At 36.4% G+C, this 26074-nt stretch overlaps 1 protein-coding gene across 2 annotated transcripts in view; it reads right to left on the bottom strand.

The window, feature by feature from the left end:
- ZBTB44 (zinc finger and BTB domain containing 44) overlaps nucleotides 1–26074 on the bottom strand; it is a 70672-nt gene that overhangs the window by 25926 nt on the left and 18672 nt on the right. Inside the window, exon 2 of one of the 2 annotated variants that reach the window (XM_086678659.1) lies at nucleotides 4518–5591. The exons of the other annotated variant lie outside the window; for it this stretch is intronic. Within the exon in view, the coding sequence (XP_086534785.1) occupies nucleotides 4518–5535 (1018 nt within the window). The 5' untranslated portion in view covers nucleotides 5536–5591. The remainder of the gene's footprint in view (nucleotides 1–4517; nucleotides 5592–26074) is intronic. 2 annotated transcript variants of the gene reach the window in all.

Genomic DNA, 26074 nt, shown 5'->3' with positions numbered 1-26074 from the left:
CTCTGTTCTCCATATTTAAGAGTCTCTTCTGTTTTGTCCCCCTCCCTGTTTTTATATTATTTTTGCTTCCCTTATGTTCATCTGTTTAGTATCTTAAATTCCTCATATGAGTGAAGTCATATGATATTTGTCTTTCTCTAATTTCACTTAGCATAATACCCTCCAGTTCCATCCACGTAGATGCAAGATTTCATTCTTTTTGACTGCCGAGTATATATATATATATATATATATATATATATATATATATATACACACACACCACATCTTCTTTATCCATTCATCCATCGATGGACATTTCTGCCCACATATTTTGACTGCCTACTATAGCAATTTAACTTTACTGTAAGGCTTTGTTTTATTGTATAGATTTGAAGTTAAGATAGGTTAATTGAGAGTGATTACTACATTTATTGTGAAGGCAAGGAAAACAGCTTTTAGATTATTTGACTACATGATATTCAGATCATAGTTACTCACATGTCAGCTTTAAAATAGAGTCTACATCTTTGAGAGTATATATTGGAAGTAAATTATATAACTGATAGGTATATTCTACTGAAGTTCCTAACTTCTCTTAATCATGTTAGTAAGATAGAAAGGCAAAATCTGAACTGATTAGATATACCTGAGAGTGATAAAATCAGACTATTTCACATGCCTAGTTAGCAAGATATTAAGATTAATATTTGGTTTCTAAGTTCTCAGATAAACAATTAAAACAGTAATATTCAGGTACACCTGGGTGGTTCAGTTGGTTGAATGTCTAACTCTTGATTTTGGCCCAGGCCATGATCTCCTGATTCATGGGATCAATCCCCGTGTCAGGCTCTGCACTGACAGCATGGAACCTGCTTGGGATTCTCTCTACTATCCCCCTCTGCCCCTCCCCTGCTAAGTAAATAAATATACTTAAAAACAGTAACATTCATTAAATAGTTAATTATTCAGAAAATGTTGAGGATTAAAGACTAGTAATTTAACAAAAACTCATATGAACATATAGCTAACATCTCCTGCCATCAAATACATTACTGAATGTGTGTTCACTTGAACCCTTCAAAACTATCTTGACTCATGTCCATCAACAGATGAATGGATAAAGATGTAGTGTGTGTATATGTGTGTACACATATACATACACAAAGCAATCAATACTGCTCAGCCATTAAAAAAGAATGAAATCCCACCATCTGGAATAACATGGATGGACCTAGAGGGTAAAATGCTAAGTGAAATAAGTCAGAGAAAGAGAAATACCATATGATTTCACTCATATGTGGAATTTAAGAAACAAAACAAAGAAAAAAAAAAAACCGAAAACACTCTTAAATATAGAGAACTGATGTTACCACGGGGAAGGTGGAGGGGTAGTTTGAGTGAAATAGGTAAAGGGAATTAAGAGTACATGTATCACCCGAGGCGCCAGGGTGGCTCAGTCGGTTGGGTGTCCGACTTCAGCTCAGGTCATGACCTCATCATTCTTGAGTTTGAGCCCCCCGTTGGGCTCTGTGCTGACATCTCAGAGCCTGGAGTCTGTCTCAGATTCTGCGTCTTCCTCTCTCCCTCTGCCCCTTCCCTGCTTGTGCTCTCTCTCTCAAAAATAGGGTACACGTATCATGATGAGCACCATGTAATGTACGGATTGGTGAATCACTATATTGTACCCCTGAAACAATATAACACTATATGATAATTATACTGGATTTAAAATAAAAAAAAAAAAAAAAGAAAAGAAAAATATGACTTGATCCAAATTCAGGAATATGATCTTTAATTGGTGCTGTGGGTAGAACTGTGTCTCCCTAAAAAAGATATATTCAAGTCCTAACCCCCGATACCTAGGAATGTGACCCTATTTGGAAATAGGGTCTTTGCAGATGTAATCAAGTTAGACAAGGTCATCCTGAGTAGGGGGACCCTGATACAAGAAATGGTGTCTTTGTAAGGTAAGGGAGATTTGGTGCCAAAAACACAAGGAAGACACATGAAGACAGGTATAAATCAGGGGGATGCAACTACAAGTTGAAGAAAAGCAAGTACTAGTAACTGCCAGAAGTTGGAAAGAGGCAAGAAAGAATCCTCTACAGCCTTCAAAGGAGCACGGCCTTGCTGACACCTTGATTTCAGACTTCTGGCCTTCTGAACTACGAAAGAATAAACTTCTATTGTTTAAAATAATCCAGTTGTGGTACACTTTGTTGTGGCAACACTGGGAAATTCATAGAGTGGGTCAAAATTCAAGAAATCAACAAAGTTAATACAGCATTCCTGGTTCTCCAATCTTTTGGAGAAATCCTCTTTGTTATTTTTTATTGGCTTTTCTTTTCTCCCTGAAGATAGCTATTTCTTAAGGATCAGTCCTTTGGTTTTAGCTCTTATATATATTTTTTCCTTGAGATTCATTCGGTCACTGCTAAAAGAAAAAGACTCAGGGGCGCTTGGGTGGCCCGGTTAGTTAAGTGTGACTTCAGCTAGGGTCATGATCTCGTGATTCATGGGTTTGAGCCCTACATCCAGCTCTGTGCTGACAGTTCGGAGCCTGGAGCCTGCTTCGGATTCTGTGTCTCCCTCTCTCCCTGCCCCTCCCCTGCTCATACTCTGTATGTCTCTCTCTCTCGAAAATAAACATTAAAAACAAAAAGTTAAAAAAGAAAACAGAAACAAAAAACCGAAACTGGAAATCTTCAGTCTTGATTTCACCAATCTTCCTTTTTCAACTGCTTTGTAGCATAACATTACTTGGACCATCACCCAAGCATAAACCAAATTGACCTTGTTGACTTATTCTTAAAACTAGGTTCCCACCTTCTTCCAATGATTTTCAAGTTATAGTAACTGAATTTCATAGACTCTTACCCATTACATAATTACCAATATTTTTTGTACCATTCACTAAGAAAAAGTAACTGTAAAAGATTAATTATAATAAGACATTTCTATTTAGATAATATGAAAAATTATGACAAAAATCAATGAACATAAAATGTTATCACTATTTTTCTAGTCACCTAGAGGTCTCTAACCTTTCCCATTGCCTCAATCCCTATATTCAACATCATCAGGTAGTAATGATTCTCCCTTTATGAAGTCTCTCAATCTCTTAATATCCATTATCTTTATAGTTTTACTCTAAGCATCTTCATTCATACAAATACAACTAGTGTAACTGGTTTCTGAGACTGTCTCTGTCTAGTCAACCTCCACTGCATACCAATACTAAATTAATTTTCCTAACTATCTGTAAATGTGTAAATTTTTATTCCCTTTAAGGTAGACTCCTTATTACCACTAGGATAAAATTCAAACTTAAATGGCCTAGCTGTGACAGACACTGCTAGTTGCACACAATATGCATTCTCCAATTTTGTTTGAGGCAGTTATATACCCACTGAATATACATCTTCTCAAATTCCCTTATAGCTAGGGAAGACCACATGACATAATCTGGCAGAAGCTTTTTAGGGATTTCTGGGAACATCTGTGCTTTTCTGACACAAGCACTGCCCCTTACTAGAATATGAGGCTAAAGATGAAGCAAACATCATGTAACCATGAAGCAATAAATTTATCGATGAAACTGACCAACTAAGGATGGTGGATTATAAATATACAAGGGATACAAATATACAAGGAACCTAGGCCAATGATTACACTGTAAAGCCACCATACCAGTCCTGGACTTCCTACTTCTGAACACTTTATGGGATAAAAATAAAATCCTGTTTGGTCTAAGCCACTTTGAGGGGATCTGTTATCTGCAGTTGAATGCAATCCTAACTGAAACTTGTGTTTAGACTCTTCACAATATGCTCAACTGCTCATTTTGTCTTCTCTCATTATTTCCAATACTTGAAGGCTTCCATACTTTATTCACATTATTTTGCACTGAATTTGCCACTCACCAAACATGCAAAGGTCTTCCACACCTCTGTGCTTTTATTCATTTTCAAAGAAATGTCATTCCCTTTCCTGGGCAAACTTGTACTTACTAAAATACATCTCGAATATATTAGTGTTAACTTGCTCTTTTTGTGGTGAAGCCTTAACACTTTGTTCATATCTCCAGCCTAGTGCTAGATTTACACATCTGCTTTCTCAATTAGACTATTAAATCCTCAGTTGCAGAGACTGTCTTTTTTATAATGTATCCCCAACGTTTGGCACATGGTAAGTTTTCAGTAAATATTTTGAGAAAGAATAAAACACTAACTGGATTTTTAAAAACTGGTATATTTTGCATTGAAAATAATTCACAATTCATATGTAACGTAATCTGCCTTTATCTCATCAGAAATCGTTTAACTATTCTCTCTCGTTCCCAATCCACAACTTGTAAAAAAAAAAAAAAAAAAAGTACTAATAGCATCTAAAAAAATCCAGTTATCATGTTTTATTCTTTTTAATGTTTCCTATAGGATCCAGCACAAAACTTTGATACAAAAGATACTTAAAAATGCTCATATTGACTTGAAAAACACAGAAAAACATCATGAAACACACAGAAGACATTATACCTATAGAGGAAGACTGTGGACTAATCAGAAGGTCTTCTTGGACTTGTTCGCTTCCCGGCACTGTCTGCTGATCACTCAGTGAACTCTGAGATGCACTGACAGGCTGAGACACTTCCTCATGGACTTCCTCATCACTTAACCTTTCTACTTTGACCCGGACATCTTCTTCGGTACCCAGTGGCAAGGCAGTTTTTGTGCTCTCACAAGTCACATAATCAGCCATTCTTCTACCTGTCTCAGATGGGCCGGGTAATTCTAAAGTCCGGGTATTTTCTACCTGTTTAGACTTATCAGGCTGAATCCTTCGATCAATTCCAAAAGGAAAAGTCCAGGGAAAAGCTAAAGAAGAGTCAACTGGTTGATTTCTATTTTCTGAGTAGGAAGCTGAAGAATTCAATACCTGGGGAGAACTTGTTTGCGTGCTACACTTCACAGGACTTTCAGGAGACATAACAATATAGCTTTTGCGCTTTCTCCGGGATTCTCGGCAGACAGGAATGGTTCTTTCTACCACACTGCACTCTGAAGACACAGGAGAAATACTTCCATCTCGGGAAGTAAAATTGCAGTTTGAGTTATTTTCTTGTCCAGCATCTAGACCCTTTTCTGATTGGCTGTTGGGTGTATTCCATAAAATGCTTGATTTCATGAACTCTGAGCAGGTGCTAGCAACACTGAACATTTGCATATAGCTGGCTGCAGCTAGAACATCAATGATATTTTCTGTGTTAATTGACAGAGTGGCTGTGTACGCATATTCTAAAAGGGGTATAAAGCCAGTTACTGTAACATGATGCAAATCCAACACATTCTTGTTCTCATCCTCTGCTTGGCCTACAAGTTTGGTGCGAAAGAAATCACTGCAAGCTGCTAGTACCACCTTATGTGCCCGGAAGATTTTGTCCTGGACACGAATAGTGATATCACAAAAATGTCCATCATTTCGCAGCATATTTAGCTTTCCAAGCATTTCCTGGCTGTGGGAAGAGGAGCTATGAGTAAATGTTTTCACACCCATCTTTTCCTTCCTCTTCTACAGATGCTCTTCAAGGATGCAAATGAATCAGAAATGTCCTAAAAAATATATAAAATAAGCATTAATTGATAGTTTAGTGGTTGAAATAGAAGGTGGCTTACTTTATTTTCATGTAGCCACTGTGTTAAATAAAAAAGCTGAAGGATGGTAGTGAGAAAGTTCAAGGTAGAGAATATATTATTTTCTCTAACATTCCCCCAAACTCTCCTATCAGTGGAGTCTGTGAGCTAATGTTTAAAGGAGCTGGATAGTTTTAAATAATAATAGTTTGTATGTAAGACAATTAAAGAGTGCTTTCTATATGTCAGACACTGTTCTAAATGCTTCACATTTGATAATTTAGTTGATGGTCATCTCTCTGTCAAGAAGTACATCATTACCCCTGTTTAACAGAAAAAGGTTATCTTGCTAAAGTCAGAAAGTTATTAAGTGGCAGAGCCAGGATTCAAATCCAGACAGGCTGGTTCCACAGCTTACCCTCTTAACATCGATGCTATATATATACTGTCTCTCTTAGGCTATAAAGTGAATAAATATAGGTGGTTAAGACTTCAAGTTTTAGAATGTGATAGGTCTGGATTCTTTCCTCAACAATTCCTCCATGGTTATTACAGGATTAAATGAAACAATATATACTGTGGTTAGCACAGCATTTGGCACTTTGTGAATGCTCAACAAATGAAACCAGTTATTATTGTTGTATTATTTATATTACTAATACATTAATAATTTATTTATATTACCAATACAATGAAACAAACTTTCTGGAAGTAAATTTATTTTAAAAAATGGTTAGAAATCAATCAGTTGATTGGATTTTCCCTTAAAAAAAGAAGTTAGTTTTGCCTTGACAAGATTTCACATTTATTTACTAAAAATACAAAAAACTGATACTCTCAAATAGTTTTAAATTAGCACATCTAATAATGCTTCAGTTTTTACAGCACTTCCTCCCTAACCTCTTTTTACACCCTCTATGTGAAGTCAGGAAGGTTTATATTATCCCCTTAGTAAAGATAAGAAAGCTAATGCTCAGAAAAGTTATGTGACCAATGAATGACAACCAAAGTGACGATCTGGATCCTCTGACTCTTAGATCACAGTACTTTCCCAGTGTAAAAAAATATCAACAATGTACATCAGTCATTTTATCTGTGATAAATAACTTTTTTTTTTTTTTTTACTGTTAGTACTGAAATAAATGCAAAACAAAGCCAATTTGGAGAAATACTTATTGTAAGTTGTCTCTAGGTAAAAGAAGATTTCAAATGCTTCAAAAATACAACCATCAATTTTAAAAGATGCTACAGATGATGAATCTTTAATGGACATGGAAAAATGTTTGCTTCTGAGTATTAAATGAATGCACAATTACTGATATAGAGTGAACACTCAATAGTAGTTATTATTATATATTTAGTGAAAAACGTGATGAAAGAGTATTTGTATCTATGCCACACACACAATGCAAGAGAACATGAGGTCTTAACCTGAGATTCATGAGTTCCCTAAAGGAACTGTATATAGATCCTTCTGAAACTGTATACAGAATAATGTATCATATTCAAATGGAATGTTCATCATCTTCAAAGGAATCATTGGTAGGAGTATGGATATTTATTCCCTCTGGTTTTTTTTTTTTTTGCACATTAAAAAAATTTTTCTTAAAAAAAAAAACCAAAAAAACAAAACTCCAGCATACTGCTACAAAACCAGGGTTTCAGGTACTCTTGGTTAAAACTACGAAGTCATACAGAGTAGGTCTACTTTCTCCTTCCCCTTGAAAAAGCCTTCAAAAATGAAGATGGCAATCACATTCCATTCTTTCCTATAATTTCTCTTCTTCAAAGATCCCTAGTCGCTTTAAATGCTCCTTAAAATTTGCTTGCTCTCCTTGCTGTCAACAATCTTCACTTTTTAATGTTCCTTTAAGACTGGTTCCCAGGGGGGTGCCTGGGTGGCTCAGTCGGTTGAGCCTCCAACTCTTGATTTCAGCTCAAGTCATAACCCCAGGTTCATGGGATCAAGCCCTGCGTTGGGCTCTGTGCTGGGCATGAAGCCCGCTTAAGATTTTCTCTCCCTCTGTCCCTCCCCAGCTCTCTCTCTCTCTCGCTCTCGCTCTCAGGAAAAAAAAAAAAAAAAGTGGTTTTCAGAAATGTACACAATATGGCAGGTATGGTAGGATTATAACTGAGCATAACTTTACTATTTTTACCTCCCTTGTTTTGGGCACAAGTATTAGTAAGACTGAATCAGGATTCTAATAGTCAAATTATAACCAATTTTATTCACATTATTGAAACCTTAATAGTGGATTCAAGAGATGTGAGACACTATTATGTGAAGGGAGGTACACAAGTACAAATAAAACACTGTCTTTGACCTCAGTAAGCTTACAGGCCTCATGAAAAAGACATGTTCCTAACCAAGGTACAAAAGGTGTGCAGCATACACGAGTGAAAGCAACAAATGAAATAATTCTGAATGTACAAGGTAGAAGAGGCATCACTGAGGATAGGGCCTAATGAAAGTAGAATTCTTCCAGGTGATAAAGCATTTGAAAGGAGTCCCAGGCTATCATGGGATCACACAGTGATCTCAATGACTGCTCACCATCATGATGTGCCTCCCTGTGCAATCTATGCATTGTATTGGCAAACTGTTAATGGGCACCGTATGACATTCTAAATGTGAGCATGCACCTGACACTAATACAACACTGTATGTCAACTATACTGGAGTTAAAATAAAAAGTTTTAAAAAAATGTGAGCATGCAGAAGGCAATGTCAGTTCAAACATCAAACAATCCCATAAACATCCCTTTGAATGTTCTATGCAGATAAATGTGTATGTGAAGGAGAAAAAAGAAAAGAAAAAACCTAAAGCTTTCCAGTTGAATAAATATAAGGCCACTGAATATTCTAACATGGGAAGACAAAAGGTTCAATCTGAGACTCTTTCTTGTCTGATAACAGAAAGGATAAAAGTCATAAAGCCCTTTGTCAAGATAGCCAGGCAAGGCCACTGAAGTAATTATCTGACCATTATCAAAGATGAGTTCAAATACAAATCTACTTTATACACCATTCCCAAAGTCAAATAACCACGACACAACTAAGCAGCTAAAACTGGTCTAAGCAAACCACCGTTTAACAAACTTGCTGATTTCTCTCATAGGAATGAAATGGAGAGAAAGAAAATGGGGGGACTATATATAAAGTTTTTCTTTGATTTGCTGAACTATAGTAAACTGGTTTCTTTAAAAGCCTGGCTTATAAAGAGTGCTTGGTTTGATTGGGATCATGTGGTTCAGGGAGGAAAGCACATGCCTTCAGAGCAAGTGACATAGTCTTAATCCAGGGACTATCTGCATGAACAAAGATGTCGAAGGCAGGGAATTAAATGGCATTTGGAGAGCATGTGCACGGGGATCTTAAAATGAAACCATTTCAATCTTGGTTTGGGTAGAGGCCTCAGATACTGCTGGCCAAAGTGAGATGCAAGTCCACCTATGCAATAAGGTAGTAGAAAACAGTCTTTCAACTTTGAGTTATATTCACCTACAATGTTCAAAGAGTTAAATGTTACAAAAGGATTTTTGCAGACAGTCATCAGTGTGCTTTGAGTTCCAAACCCCATCCTACTCCCTCCTACTCTTCTGCAAGGCAAATGGGTTGAGACATGTTTGCTCTTTGTCTTCGGTCTATGGAAAATGTATGTCACACTTGAAAAAAATCTAAACGGTAGAAGTCTGATTTAAAGTCTGGCCAAGACTAGGAAGTATGCTTATCATCTCCCAACAGTATATAAAAACAATACAGTAGAGTGGTTGAGAAGGGACTATGGAGCCAGAGTGCTGGGTTTGCATCCTGGCACTGCCTTTATGTTCAGTAGGCTGGTGACCTTAGGCAAGTCACTAACCTGTGCTTTTAACTTCTTCAACAGTAAAAAAAGGGATAACAGAATACACCTCAGAGATTTCTGAGGATTAACTGGTCTAATATATGTACAGTACCTAGCAGAAAATAAATGTTGTATTAAATACTAGTTGCTGCTGCTGCTTTTATTACTATTGAAGATCTTTTATTCTTACTCAACCCTTGCCTCTCTCAACCTGAAGAGGCCAGAAACCACAGTTAGCAAATGAAGAGGAATAAAAGGACAAAGAGGAGAAAAACCGAAAGAAAAAGGAAGCCAAACAAACCTCACTTTTCACTATAGGCCTATGGTACAACTGAGGTGGGAAAGGAGGGAATCCTTTAACTCTGAGTTAAGTTTATTAGTTCTTGAAAATAGTCAATTCCTGAAAGTAACCAGAAAAGACTTGCCCTTCAAGGAGCCGAAGGAAGAACTTAACACCACAGAATACACTTAAATGGACAATGGAAGACAAAAATAAAATGGATTATGAGTAGCTTCCACAAGTTATGCTTGTTCAATGTAATGGTTACACATATAAACTACAAAGCCTGATATAGCTAGCTGTATGGGAAGAGAGGAAGATGAAGATTAGACTGGGAAATGCCTTGTATACCATGCATTTATGATATGCATCTCCCAATACAGGTCTGTGGAAACTGAGTCTCATGATAAATTCTGTAATAAAAAAATGACATGGACTAACATATTTTGGAGATACTGCAATATCATATATTGTGACAAAACTTATGATGAAACTACACTATTTGAAAAAGTCATCCATAATATGGATACTTTGGAAGCCAGAGAGTATAACCTGAAATTTTTATCAATTACGTAATTCTTTTAAAGAAACTTCTCATTTTCCCGTGTGTATATGTATATGAATATGTATGTAGTTATAGATTAAGAGCTCATTCAAAATTCTTGAATAAAAAAATATTACTTAATTCCAATTTATACTAATGTAGAATTCATGCAGCACTTAAAAGTAATAAAATCTATTTGTGTAATAGTTTGCAATTTGAACTAGTAATTCAGAAATAGTTTCCTTCCTGCCCACCCCTCCCTTTTATTCCAAATCCCTGATGAATAGCATACATGCTTATGAAAGCAGTAAGCAGTAGCTGCTAAATCCTATGTGGTCATTTTGCAGTTGGGTTGCAATGTTTTTGACAAATAAGGTATATAGCCTAGTTGTAGAAAAAAAAAAAAGTTCAAGTTAGACAAATCTTAGGTTTTGAATGCTGACTCTTCCAATTATAAGAAATGAATTAAATCTCAGTCAAGTTACTTCATCTCTCTATTCTTGTTTGCTCCTATGTAAAAGGAATAATGGAAATCACACTTCCAAGACAGTCAAGAGGATTAAATTAGCACAATTTCTGGTATTAAGTAAGCATCCAATACATGTTAGTTACTATTATTACCTCCAGAAAAAGTCAGAATAGAAGTGAAATGGAGATCAAATTTCATGTCTACTCTATTTATGACACAGATCATATCTTGAATTATGTTTATTTTGATTTAGAGATTGGCTGATAAAAATTATCAGAGGATGTGAGATTAAAATGGAGTAGCTCTTAGCATATAAAGTGAGAGGGCTGCCTAAAATGATAAAAGAAAAAGTGATGAAGACTGCTAATCTTGAAACTAATTTGGGAAGATGGGAAAACTTAATATTTAATAAGAATTTGCATGTTTAAATATTGACACATTTAAAACTGGACACTACCTCTCCCAATGATACTAACAAGGTTTTCATTATGTGAAAACTGAACTGAGATAATTTCATTTCAATCCTATATCCTAATTAAAACCAATCAAAGAAAGAAGGTTACGGAAAGGGACACTGATTTTAAGATGCCTCTAAGAAAAGGAATATCCAGCTGGAAATATATGAAGTTGTCTATACCAGGTGACTATCTACTCTGTAGCAGATGTTAACAGTAGGAGCTTTAAACATGTTATCACATATGATGTAAAATGATAATCCGATTTTACAGAGGAAAATGAGACTTGGGATATTGCTTTGCTCAAGGCACTTATGTTTGTTTATGCCACTGCTAAGGACCCAATGAGATCTTATTCAATAGGTATGAGTAGCCATTGGGGAGTAGTATAGTTATATCTACATTTTTTTTGGTTATTCTGATGGCAATTCAGAGGGTAGATTTGAGGGTAGCTATCATTAACAGTATGAGTATATGATAAAATAAAGCACCGAGGATAGAGAAAATACATCTAAGAAATATTTGGGAGGCAAAACGACCTAGGCATGATTTCCTATCAGGGATCAGGTAGGGGAGTAGCTAGGAGAGAAGAATCTGACTCTAGGTCTCCGACATGGGGGTGACTGAGCGGATGGTGTTTTCACCAAACAAGATAGAGAATGAAAAAAGAATGGTTTTGGTAGGGATTAATGATGAACAGAAAGAATATTTTGGTTTTAGACATACTAAATTTGAAAAACTTTTGAGAGGAATATTTGTATAAATTTATATATGAAATTGCCCATTCTGATCTGGAGTTCAGGGAAGAGGTTAGGGCTGGACCTATGTAAGTCACTGATGAATCTCATTCTATTGATTTTGTTAGAACTAAAGACATCTAAAGAACATGTAGGAAAGAATGTGAAGGCAAGCTGTGAGAAGCTTGGGGCAGGCAGAACAAAAGGATTTAGTGAAAACACTTTATGGTATCTAATTTATTTTTTGATGCTGTCTAGTATCTAGCATAACATACACAGAAGAGTCTTTGAAATATGTGAATGGATAGATTTTATTTCTATCTGGTCTGGCTATATAAAGTACTGTATCTATATGTATTTATTATCAAGGGTTGAAGGTAAATAAAAAGTTGCAATTAGAATTTATAAAATCTTAAATTTGAATTAAAAGTATCAGTATGAACTCATAATGAATACCTCTAGCACCTAGACTGGCTTCCAAATTCCATTTCCCACTAAAAAGAATCATGGCTCTTTAGAGAAATGGCTGATTGCATTTCTGGGCCAGTAAATGTCTACCTGGAACATCTTAACAGACAGCAAAGAGGCTTTTAAAGATAGCTTCTTTAATAAACACATGAAACAGGTTTAGATTCATGAGCTCATCTAACACTAGAAACAAAAGCAAAGCTAATTTGTCACCTTTAAAAGATGCTATTGAAACAAATAATTATTTTGAAAACTGGTTTTAAAAGACAGGAAAGAATAAGGCATTTATCCTGGCTTTTCAATACAAATGGTATTTTTGGATAATCAAACAATATGAAAGGAGGCTTCTCTTTAGAAATGTTCCAGCTAATAAATGAAGGAATATCAGAAGTATAAGATAACCATTTTGCAACCCCCACCCCCAAATGAAGAGGTATTGATCAATGGTTTACAACTTGACAAAGCAGTAAAAAAGACTGAACAAAACTTTAAACCCAACTATCAATTCACAAGAAATACAGCGGTGACAGGAACATGTTAAACTATACCACTGCAATGCAAACAGCAAGATCTAGATTATGAGAAACTCCATAGGACAAAAAACTTGTTTTTTAAAACTAATAAATAGCAAGGCGAAAAAAAGACATAAAGAGGGAACTAAAATAGGGAACTTGTAGATTAAAAGAGACTTAAAAGATTTTATGAATCAATCACACTGTGCAGAAGTACCTTATTTGAAACAAATGAATAATAAATTTATGAGATAATTGGAAATTTGCTTTTACTATCTGATATCAAGAAATTATTAATATGTAACATGACTATATATTTTGTAAAACAGCTTCAGACATAATTCACATCTCATACAATTCACCCTTTTAAAAGTGTTTAAATTCAAAGATTTTTTTAGTATGCTGACATTTTGAGTCTAGCCATCCTAGTGGGTGTGAAGTGGTATTTCATTGTGGTTTTGATTTGCATTTCCCAGATAACTAATGATGTCAGGCGTCTTTTCATGTGCTTATTGGCTATTTGTATAACCTCTGGAGGAATGTCTATTCAGATGCTTTGTCCATTTTTAACCTGGGTTATTCGTTGTCATCTTACTGAACTATAATGTAAAAGTTCTTATATACTCTACATACAAGTTGCTTATCAGACATAGGGTTTACATACATTTTCTCTCATTCCGTGGGTTGTCATTTCACTTTCTTGACAGTGTCCTTTGAAGCACAAAAGTTTTAAATTTTGATGAAGCAGAACATCTATTTTTTCCTTTTGTTGCTTGCGCTTTTGGTGTCATATTTGAGAATCCTTTGTCAAATCCAACATCATGAGTATTTACCCTTATGTCTTCTTATAGTTTTACTTCTTACAGTTAGGTCTTTGATTTTTGAGTGATTTTTTTTTAATATGTGGTATGAAGTTCAACCTCATTCTTTGTATGTGGCTCTCCAGCTGTCACAGCACAATTTCTTAAAAAGACTATTTTCCCCCACTGAATGGTCTTGGCACCCTTGCTGAAAATCAGTTAAGCACAGATGTATGGGTTTATACCTGGATTCTCCATTCTATTCCATTGTTTTGTTTTGAATTTTTTAAAATGTTTATTTATTTTTGAGAGAGACAGAGACAGAATGAGAGTAGGTTAGGGGCAGGGTGAGAGGCAGACACAGAATCTGAAAAGCATGCTCCAGGCTCTGAGCTATCAGCACAGAGCCTGGCGCGGGGCTCGAACTCATGAGCTGTGAGATCATGACCTGAGCTGAAGTCCGACGCTCAACCGCCTGAGCCACCCAGGTGCCCCTATTTTCCATTGTTCTATATGTCTATCTTTATACCAGTAAAATGCTTTGGTCACTGTTGCTTTGTAGTCCCTCTGAAATCAGGAAGGGTGAGTCCTCTGAATTTGTCCTTTTGCAGTATTGCTTTGCCTATTCTGGATTCCTTGCAACTACAAAATATGAATTTTAGAATCAGGTTGTCAATTTCTACAAAGAGGTGGGACTGTGCTCAATTTGTAGATCAGTTTGGGGAGTAATGTCATCTTTACAACATTGAGTCTTTCCATGAACATGGGGTATTTTTCTATATATTTAGACTATCTTTAATTTCTTTCAAAAATATTTTGGGGTGCCTGAGTGGCTCAGCTGGTTAAGCATCTGACTTCGGCTCAGATCATGATCTCATGGTTTGTGAGTTTGAGCCCTGTGTCAAGCTCTGCGCTGACAGCTCAGAATCTGAAGCCTGCTTCAGTTTCTGTGTCTCCCTCTCTGCCCCTCCCCAGGTCATGCGGTCTCTTTCAAAAATGAATAAACATTTTTAAAAAAAGTTTTACATTTCCTTTGTTAAATTTATTCCAAGTATTCTTTTTGATGCTACTGTGAATGGAACGGTATTCTTAATTTCATTTTTGAGGGTTCATTGTTCATAGTATTACTTTATAATTTTTATTATTTTCTAGGTTTAGTTTGCTCTTTTTCCAGTGTCTTCAGGTGGAAGGTTGGTTTTTAACTTGAGATCTTCCTTCTCTCTTAATATAGGCATTTACAGTTATACGTGTGCATCTAAGCTCTGCTACTACTGCATATAAATTTCCACATGTTGTATCTTTATTTTCATTTACCTCAGAATGTTTTCTGATTTCCTGTTTGATTTCTTCTGCGACCCACTGGTTATTTAGGAGTGTGTTGTTTTATTTTCACATATGTTTGAGTTTCCGAAACATTTTCCTGCTATTATTGATTTCTAATTTCACGCCATTCGATTCTCAGAACATACTTTGCATTATCTCAACCTTTTAAAATTTACTGGTTTATGACCTAGCCTATGGTCTACAATTGGAGAATGTTCCATATGCTATATGAGAATGTGTGTTCTACTCTTGTTGCTGGGTAACTGTTCTATAGATGTCTTCTAGGTCTAGCTGGTTTATAGTGCTTATTTCCTGGTGATTCTGTCTAGCTATACACTACTGAAAGCAGTATATTGAAGTCTTCAACTACTAATGTTGAATTATCTGTTCCTCTCTTCATTTCTATCCATTTTTGTTATACTTATTTGGGTACTGCAATTTTTATTTTCCTGATAAAATGACCCTTTTATCATAAAATGTCTCTAGCAACTTTTTGTAGAAGTCTATTTGGTCTGTTGTTGGTACCACCAGGTCAGCTTTCTTGTAGTTGCTGTTTGCATGATATATCTTTTGCTATCCCTTTTTACTTTCAATTTATATCTATCTTTGAATCTAAAATGTATGTCCTGTAGACAGCATATAGCTAGCTCATGTTTTTTATTCCAGTTTGATATCTGCTTTTTGACTGTTTAATTCATTCATATTTAATATTACTGGCATACTGGGTTTATGTGTGCCATTCTACTTTGTTTCTGTATGTTTTGTCTTTTTTGTTCCATTATTCTTCCTGTAGTGCTTTCTTCTGCATTAAGTGAACATTTTCTTTCTTTTTTTTTTTTTTCAACGTTTATTTATTTTTGGGACAGAGAGAGACAGAGCATGAATGGGGGAGGGGCAGAGAGAGAGAGGGAGACACAGAATCGGAAACAGGCTCCAGGCTCTGAGCCATCAGCCCAGAGCCCGACGCGGGGCTCGAACTCACGGACCGCGAGATCGTGACCTGGCTGAAGTCGGACGCTTAACCGACTGCGCCACCCAGGCGCCCCAAAGTGAACATTTTCTAATGTAGAACTTTAATCTCTTCCACAATTTTCCACTATTTTTTTTGTTATATTTTCAGTAGTTGCTCAAAAATTTACCATAGAAACCTTAAACTTATCAGAATCAGCTTCAGATTTTTACTAGAATAATGCTAGTGACACATAAAACATTACTCATATATAATTCTATTCACTTCCCTCTTTTATAGTATTCTTTATATATATCTATAAATGTTACAAACACATGGTTATGATTATTACTTTACCATCTGTAGTCATTTGTATATCCCAATAAAGCTTTGTTCCCACCTACCATTTTTGTGCTGTTACTGGCAAATATATTCCATGTTATAGGCCCAACATTATACTATATACATATTTTATAACTTGCTTTTTAAATCAGTTATGAGGAGAAAAATATTCATTTCTACTGTTTTTTATAATTACATATCTACCTAGATCAGTGCCTTTTTTTTTTTTTTTTTTGCATGCATGCATGCATGTGTTCAAATTACCATCTGGGGTCATTTGCTTTCAGCCTTAGGTTTTCTTTTAGTATTCCTTGTAAGGCAAGACTGCCAGTAAGAAATTCAGTTTTTATCTATTTGGTAAAATATTTTGCTTTTCATTTGAGAAAGACAATATAGAATTCTTGGTTGACAGTTTCCTTCTTTGAAGGACACATTGAGTGTATTTTCCAACTGTTTCCTGGCCTCCACTTTTTCCTAGGAAGTCATCTGTTAACCTGAGGGAGGGTTCCATTATAGAGCTGTTTTCTCTTGCTGCTTTCAAGATTTTCTCCTTTTCTTTGACTTTCAGCATTTTTACTATAATGTGTCAGTTTATAGGTCTTTTTGCATTTTTCTTACTTGGGAGTTCACAGAGTTTCCTGGATGTGTAGATTACATTCTTCAAGAAATTTGGGATGTTTTCTGCCATTATTTCTTTGAATTTTTTTTTTTTTTTCCTGTTCCTCACCCCTCTCTCTAGTTCTTCTAGTATTCCCATTTATACATATGTTGGTGTGCTAGATGGTGTCCCAGATTTTTCTGAGACTATTCACTTTTATCTTTTTTTCTCTCTGTTCTTTGGTTTGTATAATCTCTACTGAGCTATGTTCAAGTTTCCTAAATCTTTTTCCTGCCAGATAATAGCAAAAAAAAAAAAATAATAATTTTTTTTTAAACTTTAGTTACCGTACTTTTCAATTCTAAAATTTCCATTTCGCTCTTTTTCACAGTTTCTATTTAATATTGGTATTCTCTATTTAATGCAAAATTGTCACTATACATTCCTTTACGTCTTCAACCATTATCCTTTAGTTCTGTGAACACACTTATAAATGGCTACGTTGGAGTCTTTTTCTGTTATATCTGACATCTGGTCTGTTATAGGCACAGGCAGTTTTTGTGTTGCCTGCTTTCCCCCCAGTGTCTGGGTCATAATTTATTTCTCTGCATGTTTTACAATTTTTTTGTTGGAAACAGGACAAATCCAACAATATGTTGTAAGCAACTCCAGTTACTGCTCCCTCACCCCACTTCCTGATATTTATTATTGATATCTGCTTTATTTTTTAGTGACTAGCTAGATTTTTTAAAGTGACCTCTATTCTGCCACCCCAATGCCCACAGTGTTAATCCTCTGAGGTCACTCCTCAGGGAGGTGCATCTTTGGATATGTCCACAGTTACCAGACTTACAGTGATATCAGTAGGGCTCTCTTTTCCCTTACCACACTCAGATGTTAAATTCCACTAATTGCTCTGTTGTTTTTCAACAGTGACCTGGGGCATAAATTGCTCTATAAATTAATCCAAACCAATTATGGCTCCTTTGAGGGAACAGCTTCTGAGATCCTGGATTTGATATTTGTTGTGACCATAGGTTGTCTTATTCTTTTGGTTCTCTCCTGCAGACCATCCAGCAGTCTAGGCTGTAGGTTGACTAAATACAGTCTTTTCCCAATTGCCTTTCAACACAACTACTGTTCTTGAGAGCACCTGTAATTTTGAAGTTCTACACACTGTGTTTCAAATGAAGTCAGTTGTTTTGAGAAGAGATGAGGAACTGTTTCATGGTCTGCTTCTCCTCCCAGGCAAAATCTCTGAGACGAGCTCTGGAGCAGAGGATGGAGATAACGGCAAGCTCCTCTCTCAGCAATACCCCTGCTCTAGGTGTTGAGTGCTTGGTGAAGGGGGAATAATAACTGGTGGTCTTCTAGTTTTACTTGTCTGTTAAGGAACCATCACTTCATGAGCTGAGACAAGGATGACTGGGGTCCCATAAGTGGGGCATGGGTGGAAAAAAAAGGAGGCCCAACACATCAAACTTCACTCATTGTTACATTCATTGTAAACAGCCTAAACATACCAATTAAAAGACAGAGGACTATCAGATTGGATTGAAAAAAGACAGAAAGATGGAAAATTATCCAAATATACTACTTCTACAAGTTTCTACAAGAAATGCATTTCAAGTATATTTTAGGTGGTATGAGAAGTGAGATAATTCGTTTTCTGAAATACCAAATAAAAGCTGTGCTGTCTAGAAATATGTATGAGCCCCCCCGCCCCACCCTCTCTGCACAATGGAGTCCCAAACCCTAAGACACTTCACTTCCTGACACTTCACTTTTCCCTGTCTTCCATTTCACGGGCTTATTTTTTGCGGGCTTTGCAATGAGCCTGTGCCAAAGAACTGAAGTTTCTGCATCACCTTAAGGAATGTACATTTGTTCCAATCAGACTACTTTTTGGCCTTAAATGAGCATAGGTGACTTCTGGATAAGGCTGTAACCTTTGTGGTACTCAGCCAATGAGGAATCAGGGGAGGGACTTGATGCTAGGAGATAAACTGCCTGCTGTAACTGACCTGAGTGTGCCTGTCCATCAGACACCTGCTCTTGCAAGAACATTGATTAAAGCCTCACTTCACGCTGCTCCAAGTCTCCATTTCCCTCCTTGATTGGAACAGTGGACTTATGTCTCACAGTGGGTAAAAGGAAACATAAACCGATCAATAGAATATACTAATCAATACTGAAATACTACCATATACTAATAAAAAAAAAATACTACCATATACAAATCAATTGTCCAGACCATGCTAAGCCCCACGTTAGCAAACTAGAACTTAGCTAAGTTTCTGTGCTTGGCTCTTCCAGAAAAGTAAAGCCTAGGCTAACCAATAGCACTTGCCTGCTCAGTACAACCTGCCTCCAAGACTTTCCTTTGCTCCATATAAGGAAAGTAACCCGCTTTAACCAATCAACAAATGCCTACCATAAATTCCTTGTTCCTACTCATGTAGTCTATAAAACCTTCCCACTTAGTACAATACTCTGGAGCTCCACTCTGTCTCTATAATAGATGCTGCCCAATTCATGAAACACTGAATAAAGCCAACCAGATCTTTTCACAAGTTATGATTGTTGGATTTTTTCTTTAACACACTACAGATATAAAAAAGAGAATACTATGAACAACTGTACACAGATAAATTCAAAAATAAAGACAGACCAATTCCTGAGATAACTACGCATAAAATTCAACCAAGATGAAAGAGATAACCTAAAGTCTTATTAATGTTAGAAACTGAACTGAGAATTAAGACCCTCCTAAAGAAGAAATCTTCAGGCCCAAATGGTTTTACTATAGAATTCCATAAAACATTTAAAGAAGTTAACACCAATCATACATTCTCTTCCAGAAAATGAAAGAGAACACCACTAATTTTTTAAGTCCAGCCTTACTCAGATACCAAAGCCAAAGTCTGTACAAAAAAGAAAACTACAGAACAATACCCTTTGTGAACCTAGATGTGAATCCTCAAACATATATTAGCAAATCAAATCTACCAATACAAAAATAAAAATAAAATACCACAATCAAGTGGGGTTTATCTTAGGATTACAAAGCTGGTTCAGTATTAAAAAACAAAAAAAAATCAGTCAATTTAATCAGTCATATTCACAGTCTAAAGAAGAAATACTACATGATAATTTTAACTGATACAGAAAATGCATTTGAAAAAATTCAGAATCCCTTTATGATAAACTCTTAACCTACTAGGAATGTAAGGGAACTTCTTTAACTTGATAAAAAGCATTACAAAAAAACCTACAGGTAACAGCATACTTACCAGATAAAGATTGGATACTTTCCCCCAAAGATAAAAAAAAAAAAAGCAAGAAAAAGAACCAGAAGGAGGAGTGTGTATGTGCGCGTGTGTGTATGGAAGGAAAAAAATAAAACTGTTTCTATGCTGATGTGATTATCTACACCTAAGGAATCTTAAAAGAAAAAAAAAAGCCTCCTAGAATTAGTAAATGACAGGATACAAGGTCAACAGGAAAAAGTCAATTGTATTTTGATACAGTACCAAGAAAATAGATTATGGTTGCTGAGGTCTGGAGGGTGGGGGAAATTTGAGGGTGATGGCTAAAGGGTTCAAGTTTTTTGGGGGTAATGAAAATATTCTAAAATTGATCGTGGTGACGGATGTACAAATAAGTGAATATGCTAAAAAGTCACTAAATTCTGACACTTTAAATGGTGAATAGCATGTGTGGTATGCTAATTTTAAAACCATTATAAAATATAACTGAAAATAAAAAATTTGTCAAGAGAGAAGTTGAACAGGAGAATGAAGAAAACGGGGGAAAGAATCAGTAAACTTGAGGAAAGAATAAAAATTACTCAATTTGAACAGAAAGAAAAACAGACTTAAAAAATGAAGGGAAACCAGGGCCTAGGAACTATATAAAAAAAGATCATTCATATCCTTAGAGTCCTGAAAGAAGAGGAGAGAAGATGGGGCTGAAAAACTATTCCTCTCCCCACACAAAAGAGGTTGAAAACTTCCCAAATTTGGCAAAAACCCTAAACCTAGAGATTTGAAAATCCAAAGAAGATATATCCAAAGAAATCCATGCTTAGATTTATCACGATCAAACTGTTGGAAACTAAAAACAAAGGAAAAATCTTGAAAGCAGCAAGACAGGAATGAATGACTCTTATTAGGGGAAAACAATTCAAATAACCAGAAAATTTTTCATAAAAACTCATGAGCCCAGATGGAAGTGGCACAACACTTTGCAAGTATTCAAAGAATCTGTCACTCAAGAATTCTATATCCAGTGAAAATATCCCTCAGTAATGAAGGGGAAATCTAGACATTTTCAGATGAATGAAAAGTAGAGAATTTGCTGCCAGCGGATCTACCCAAAAAGAATGGGTACAGATCTTGAAATGGGAAGAATGATAGAAAAAAATACAGGTGATAATCCTTCTTCTCCTCTAACTTTTCTACGTTATGTTTGACATAACTGAAGCAAAATTTATAACACTGTTTGATGTGGTTCTCCTAGTATGTAGAGAAAATACTTAAGACAATTATAAACTAGAGAGGGTAAAGGGCCTTTAAAAGGAGGTAAGCCTTCTATACTTCATTCCAACTAGTCAAATGTTGACGTCAGTACACTGTGAGATGTTATTCATATAGACTGCAATACCACGGCTAATTCAAAATAATCTATACAAAGACATACACTAAAAATACTATGGATAAATCAAAATGGAATTCTCAAAAAGGTAAAAGCAATACACAGGAAGGGAGGAAAAAGAAAACAGGGAAACAAAGAACAGAGAGAACAAAAATAAAGAGGACAGACTTAAGCCTGAATGTATCAGTAATTTCACTGAATAGTCCAAACAAAACCAATTAAAAATGAGCTGGGGCGCCTGGGTGGCTTTGTCAGTTAAGCGTCTGACTCTTGATTTTGGCTCATGTTGTGAGATTGAGCCCTGCACTGGGCTCTTTGCTAGGCATGGAGTCTGCTTGAGATTCTCTCTCTCTCCCTCTGCCACTCCCCTACTGGTGCATGCATGCGCACATTCTCTCTCTCTCTCTCTCTCAAAAACAAGAAAATAAATGAATAAATGAGCCAACTACGTGCTATCCATAAGAAATTCACTTCAAATATAATGATATAGGTGAGCTGAAAGTAAGAGGATGAGAAAATATAAAACTCTACTTCTATGAAGTAGCTACTAGCCACATGTGGTTATCTTAATTAAGATTAAATAAAATTAATTTAAGTAAAATTAAATACAAACTCATGTGCATGCCACAATTCAACTAGTATATGTATATAAAAAAGCAGTTTTATTATATTGGTAATGTGCCCACATTACTGTATTTAGAAAGTTTTCTAGAACTATTATAAACTAAAATGCCTACATCATCTACGTTATTTTAACAGCAGTTAATTAAGGTTTCTTTTTCACTGTGGCAAAATATACATAAAATTTACTATTTTAACCATTTTTAAGTATATAGCTCAGTGGCATTAGGTACATTCCTGTTGTTGTACAACTATTATCACTACCCATCTCTAGAACTTTTTCATCATCCTGTACTGTAAGTCGCACTCATTAAACAGTAACTCCTTATTCTCCATCCCCTACTCCCAGCCCCTGGTAACCATACTTCTACTTTCTGTCTCCATGAATTTGACTACTTTAGGTGCCTCATATAAATGGAATCATCCAATGTCTGTCCTTATGTGACTGGCTTATTTTGCTTAGCATAATGTCTTCAAGGTTCATCCATGCTGTAGCGGGTATCAATTTTCTTCTTTTTAAAAGGCTGTACGGGCGCGTGAGTGACTCAGTTAAGTGTCCGACTTCGGCTCAGGTCACGATCTCGCGGTCCGTGGGTTCGAGCCCCGCGTCGGGCTCTGGGCTGACAGCTCGGAGCCTGGAGCCTGCTTCGGATTCTGTGTCTCCCTTTCTCTCTGCTCCTCACCTGTTTGCTCACTCGCTCTTACTCTCTCCCTCTCTCAAAAATAAAAACATTAAAAAAATTTTTAAATGCTGCATAATATTCCATTGTATGTATATACCATATTTTCTTTATTCATTTGTTGATGGACAGTTAATTTGTTTCCAGGGGTTTTAAATCCCTACTTAACTAATGAAAGCAATGTTTACTCCAAATTCAAAGAATATTCAAGCAGAGAGGAATCCTGGAGGTCATCTAATTTCACAGCCTTCTAATGTTATCACAATCATTAAGTTCTGTTATTTCACTGTATCATCTTGAGTAAGGGTGGCTACTGCTTTAAACTGTTCACACTTCTCTTTTCCAAGTTAGCAATTATCATCAGTATTTTAATTAATTTATGTAATTGTGACACACATGACAGATGTTCATATGTGTGATACACCTCCATGGGCAAGCCCAGATTTTTAAAAAATATTGTGTATAATGTATATATAACAAAATTTGCCCTTCTAACCATATTTTTCCCATGTTTATTTGAGAGAGAAAGAGACAGCACAAGCAGGAAGGGGCAGAGAGCGAGGGAGAGAGAATCCCAAACAGGTTGTGTGCTATCAGTGCAGAGTCTCACAAAGGGCTTGATCTCACAAACCACGAGATCATAACCTGTGCCAAAATTAAAAGCCGGACACTTAACTGACTGAGCCACCAAGGTGCCCAGCCCTTCCAACCATTTTTAAATGTACAGTTCAGTGTCATTAAGTACATTCACACTGCTGTGCAACGAGCACAATTACCTGTTTCCAAAACTTTTTCCAATGGCAAGGCCAGATTTTGATGACATACAAAAGGGCTGCAGGGAACAAAGGCCAGTAGCATCACAGACTTTATTTTGGGATGATATTCCCAAACAGATTTTACAAATTATGTAAGAAATAAGTTCATCTATTTAAATATATCAAAAACTTCATTTTTTTTAAACTTTTTTTTTTTTCAACGTTTATTCATTTTTGGGACAGAGAGAGACAGAGCATGAACGGGGGAGGGGCAGAGAGAGAGGGAGACACAGAATCGGAAACAGGCTCCAGGCTCTGAGCCATCAGCCCAGAGCCTGACGCGGGGCTCGAACTCACGGACCGCAAGATCGTGACCTGGCTGAAGTCGGACGCTTAACCGACTGCGCCACCCAGGCGCCCCACAAAAACTTCATTTTTATATAAAGAAAATTGAGGAGTATGTTCGATCTCACTTATAAAAATTAAGCTCTTACAATAAGAAATCTCGATTTTTTTTTTTTTCTGACTCTCTTCACAGATAATATTTAAAAAGGCAAGCACAGAGGCACCTGGGAGGCTCAGTCAGTAAAGCTTCCGACTCTTGATTTCAGCTCAGGTCACGATCTCACAGTCCATGGGATCAAGACCCATGTTGGGTTCCATGCTAACAGCGTGGAGCCTGCTTGGGATTCTCTCTTTGCCCCTCCACCCCCACCCCACCCCTGGCTCATGTGCACTCTCCTCTCTCAAAATAAGTAAACATTAAAAAAAAAAGTGGGGGGGGAGGTGTCCCTGGGTGGTTCAGTCGGTTAAGCTTCGGACTTCGGCTCAGGTCAGATCTCACAGTTTGTGAGTTTGAGCCCTGTGTCAGGCTCTGCTGATAGCTCAGAGCCTGCAGCCTGCTTTGGATTCTGTGTCTTCCTCTCTCTTTGCCCCTCCCCCACGCGCTCTCTCTCCCTCTCTCTCAAAAATAAACGTTAAAAAAAAAAGGCAAGCACTTATGTAGGTAAAATTTACAGAATTACACTGTATATTATGTTACTGCAAATTTTTTCATTGCATCACCTCTTGCTTATAGGCAATATGGATGTATACACTTTTCTTACTCATCATTCTCATTAAAAATTTATTCATGGATTGGGGCACCTGGGTGGCTCAGTCGGTAAGCATCCCACTTTGGCTCAGGTCATGATCTTGAGGTTTGTGGGCTCAAGCCCGGCTCAGAGCCTAAAGCTTGCTTCAGATCTGTGTCTCCCTCTGTCTCTGACTCTCCCCAACTTGTGCTCTCTCTCAAAAATAAATAAAACATTTAAAAGAATTTACTCATGGATAAAATGAAACTGAAGTAACCATAATAATCACACACGAATAATTCGTAATTGTCACAACCACCTTAGTAAAAGTTCTTTACACAGGATGGGGCAATAAAGCCTCGGAAGCTCCATTTCTTAAGCTCCAGCTTTAACTCACAATGGATAAAAAATCTATCACAAAACCTCTGGTAAGATCTGCTACTCTGAGGACCCTGACTAAAGTTGGTCAAGAACAGAACCTGTATCAACTCTGGAGATTATCAGTCTTTGTAGACAGACTATGGAGAAACAATGTGTTTTGATACAGTCACTCCTATATTGTCTTCAGAGGAACCATATGCCAGACAGGTCTGACTCTGGGACTGAGAGTTTTCACTCTTCTATACCATAGATATTATTCGTGGCCTAAACATTATCTTAGAAGTTAAAGAGGTAGCTCAGTTGGGTAAGTGTCTGACTCTTGATTCTCGCTCTGGTCATGATCTCACAGTTGGTGGGACTAAGCCCTGTGTCGGGCTCTGAGCTGAGCGTGGAGCCTGCTTGGGATTCTCCCTCTCCCTCTGCTCGCATGCCGAGGCCCTCTCTCAAAATAAAAAAAAAATTTAAAAAATTGTTTAAGAAAGCCCAGAAGGGTTAACCAAGTCAATAACTTAATGGAAAATGAGAGTAGAACCTAGATTACTTGGTTCTTGGGAATCTACTGTTTTGTACAAAATCAGTTAAAAACAGAACTTGGAGCCAGTATTACTAAATTGTGACAAGAACTCTTTCCATTGCTTTGGTAATAGTGTAAGAATAATTGTTTCCACACAGGAACAACTGTTCTTATTAGAATAAAATTTTTATCTTACTACTTCTAGAACTCCTATTCAATCTGTTCAAATTAGTAATGAACTATCCTGAAAGTGACAAACTGCTTTTATACAACTAAAAAAGCCAGACTCAGGTGGGAAAAAGTTAAGAGTCATTGCAGTAAATATCTTTCTAAATCGTCAAACTGATACAATGTCAAATTCTATAATAAAACAATGTCTGAAAAAAAAAAAAAAAAAAAAAAAAAACTGCTATTGAGCCAGAATTGTGAAAGCTGAATCTTAGTCGTAATATTTGTTGTA

This window comes from Puma concolor, chromosome D1, assembly GCF_028749965.1.
Source record: "Puma concolor isolate L17-30 chromosome D1, mPumCon1.1.hap2, whole genome shotgun sequence".
Taxonomy (NCBI): domain Eukaryota; kingdom Metazoa; phylum Chordata; class Mammalia; order Carnivora; family Felidae; genus Puma; species Puma concolor.
This window is presented reverse-complemented; position numbering and strand designations above follow the sequence as displayed.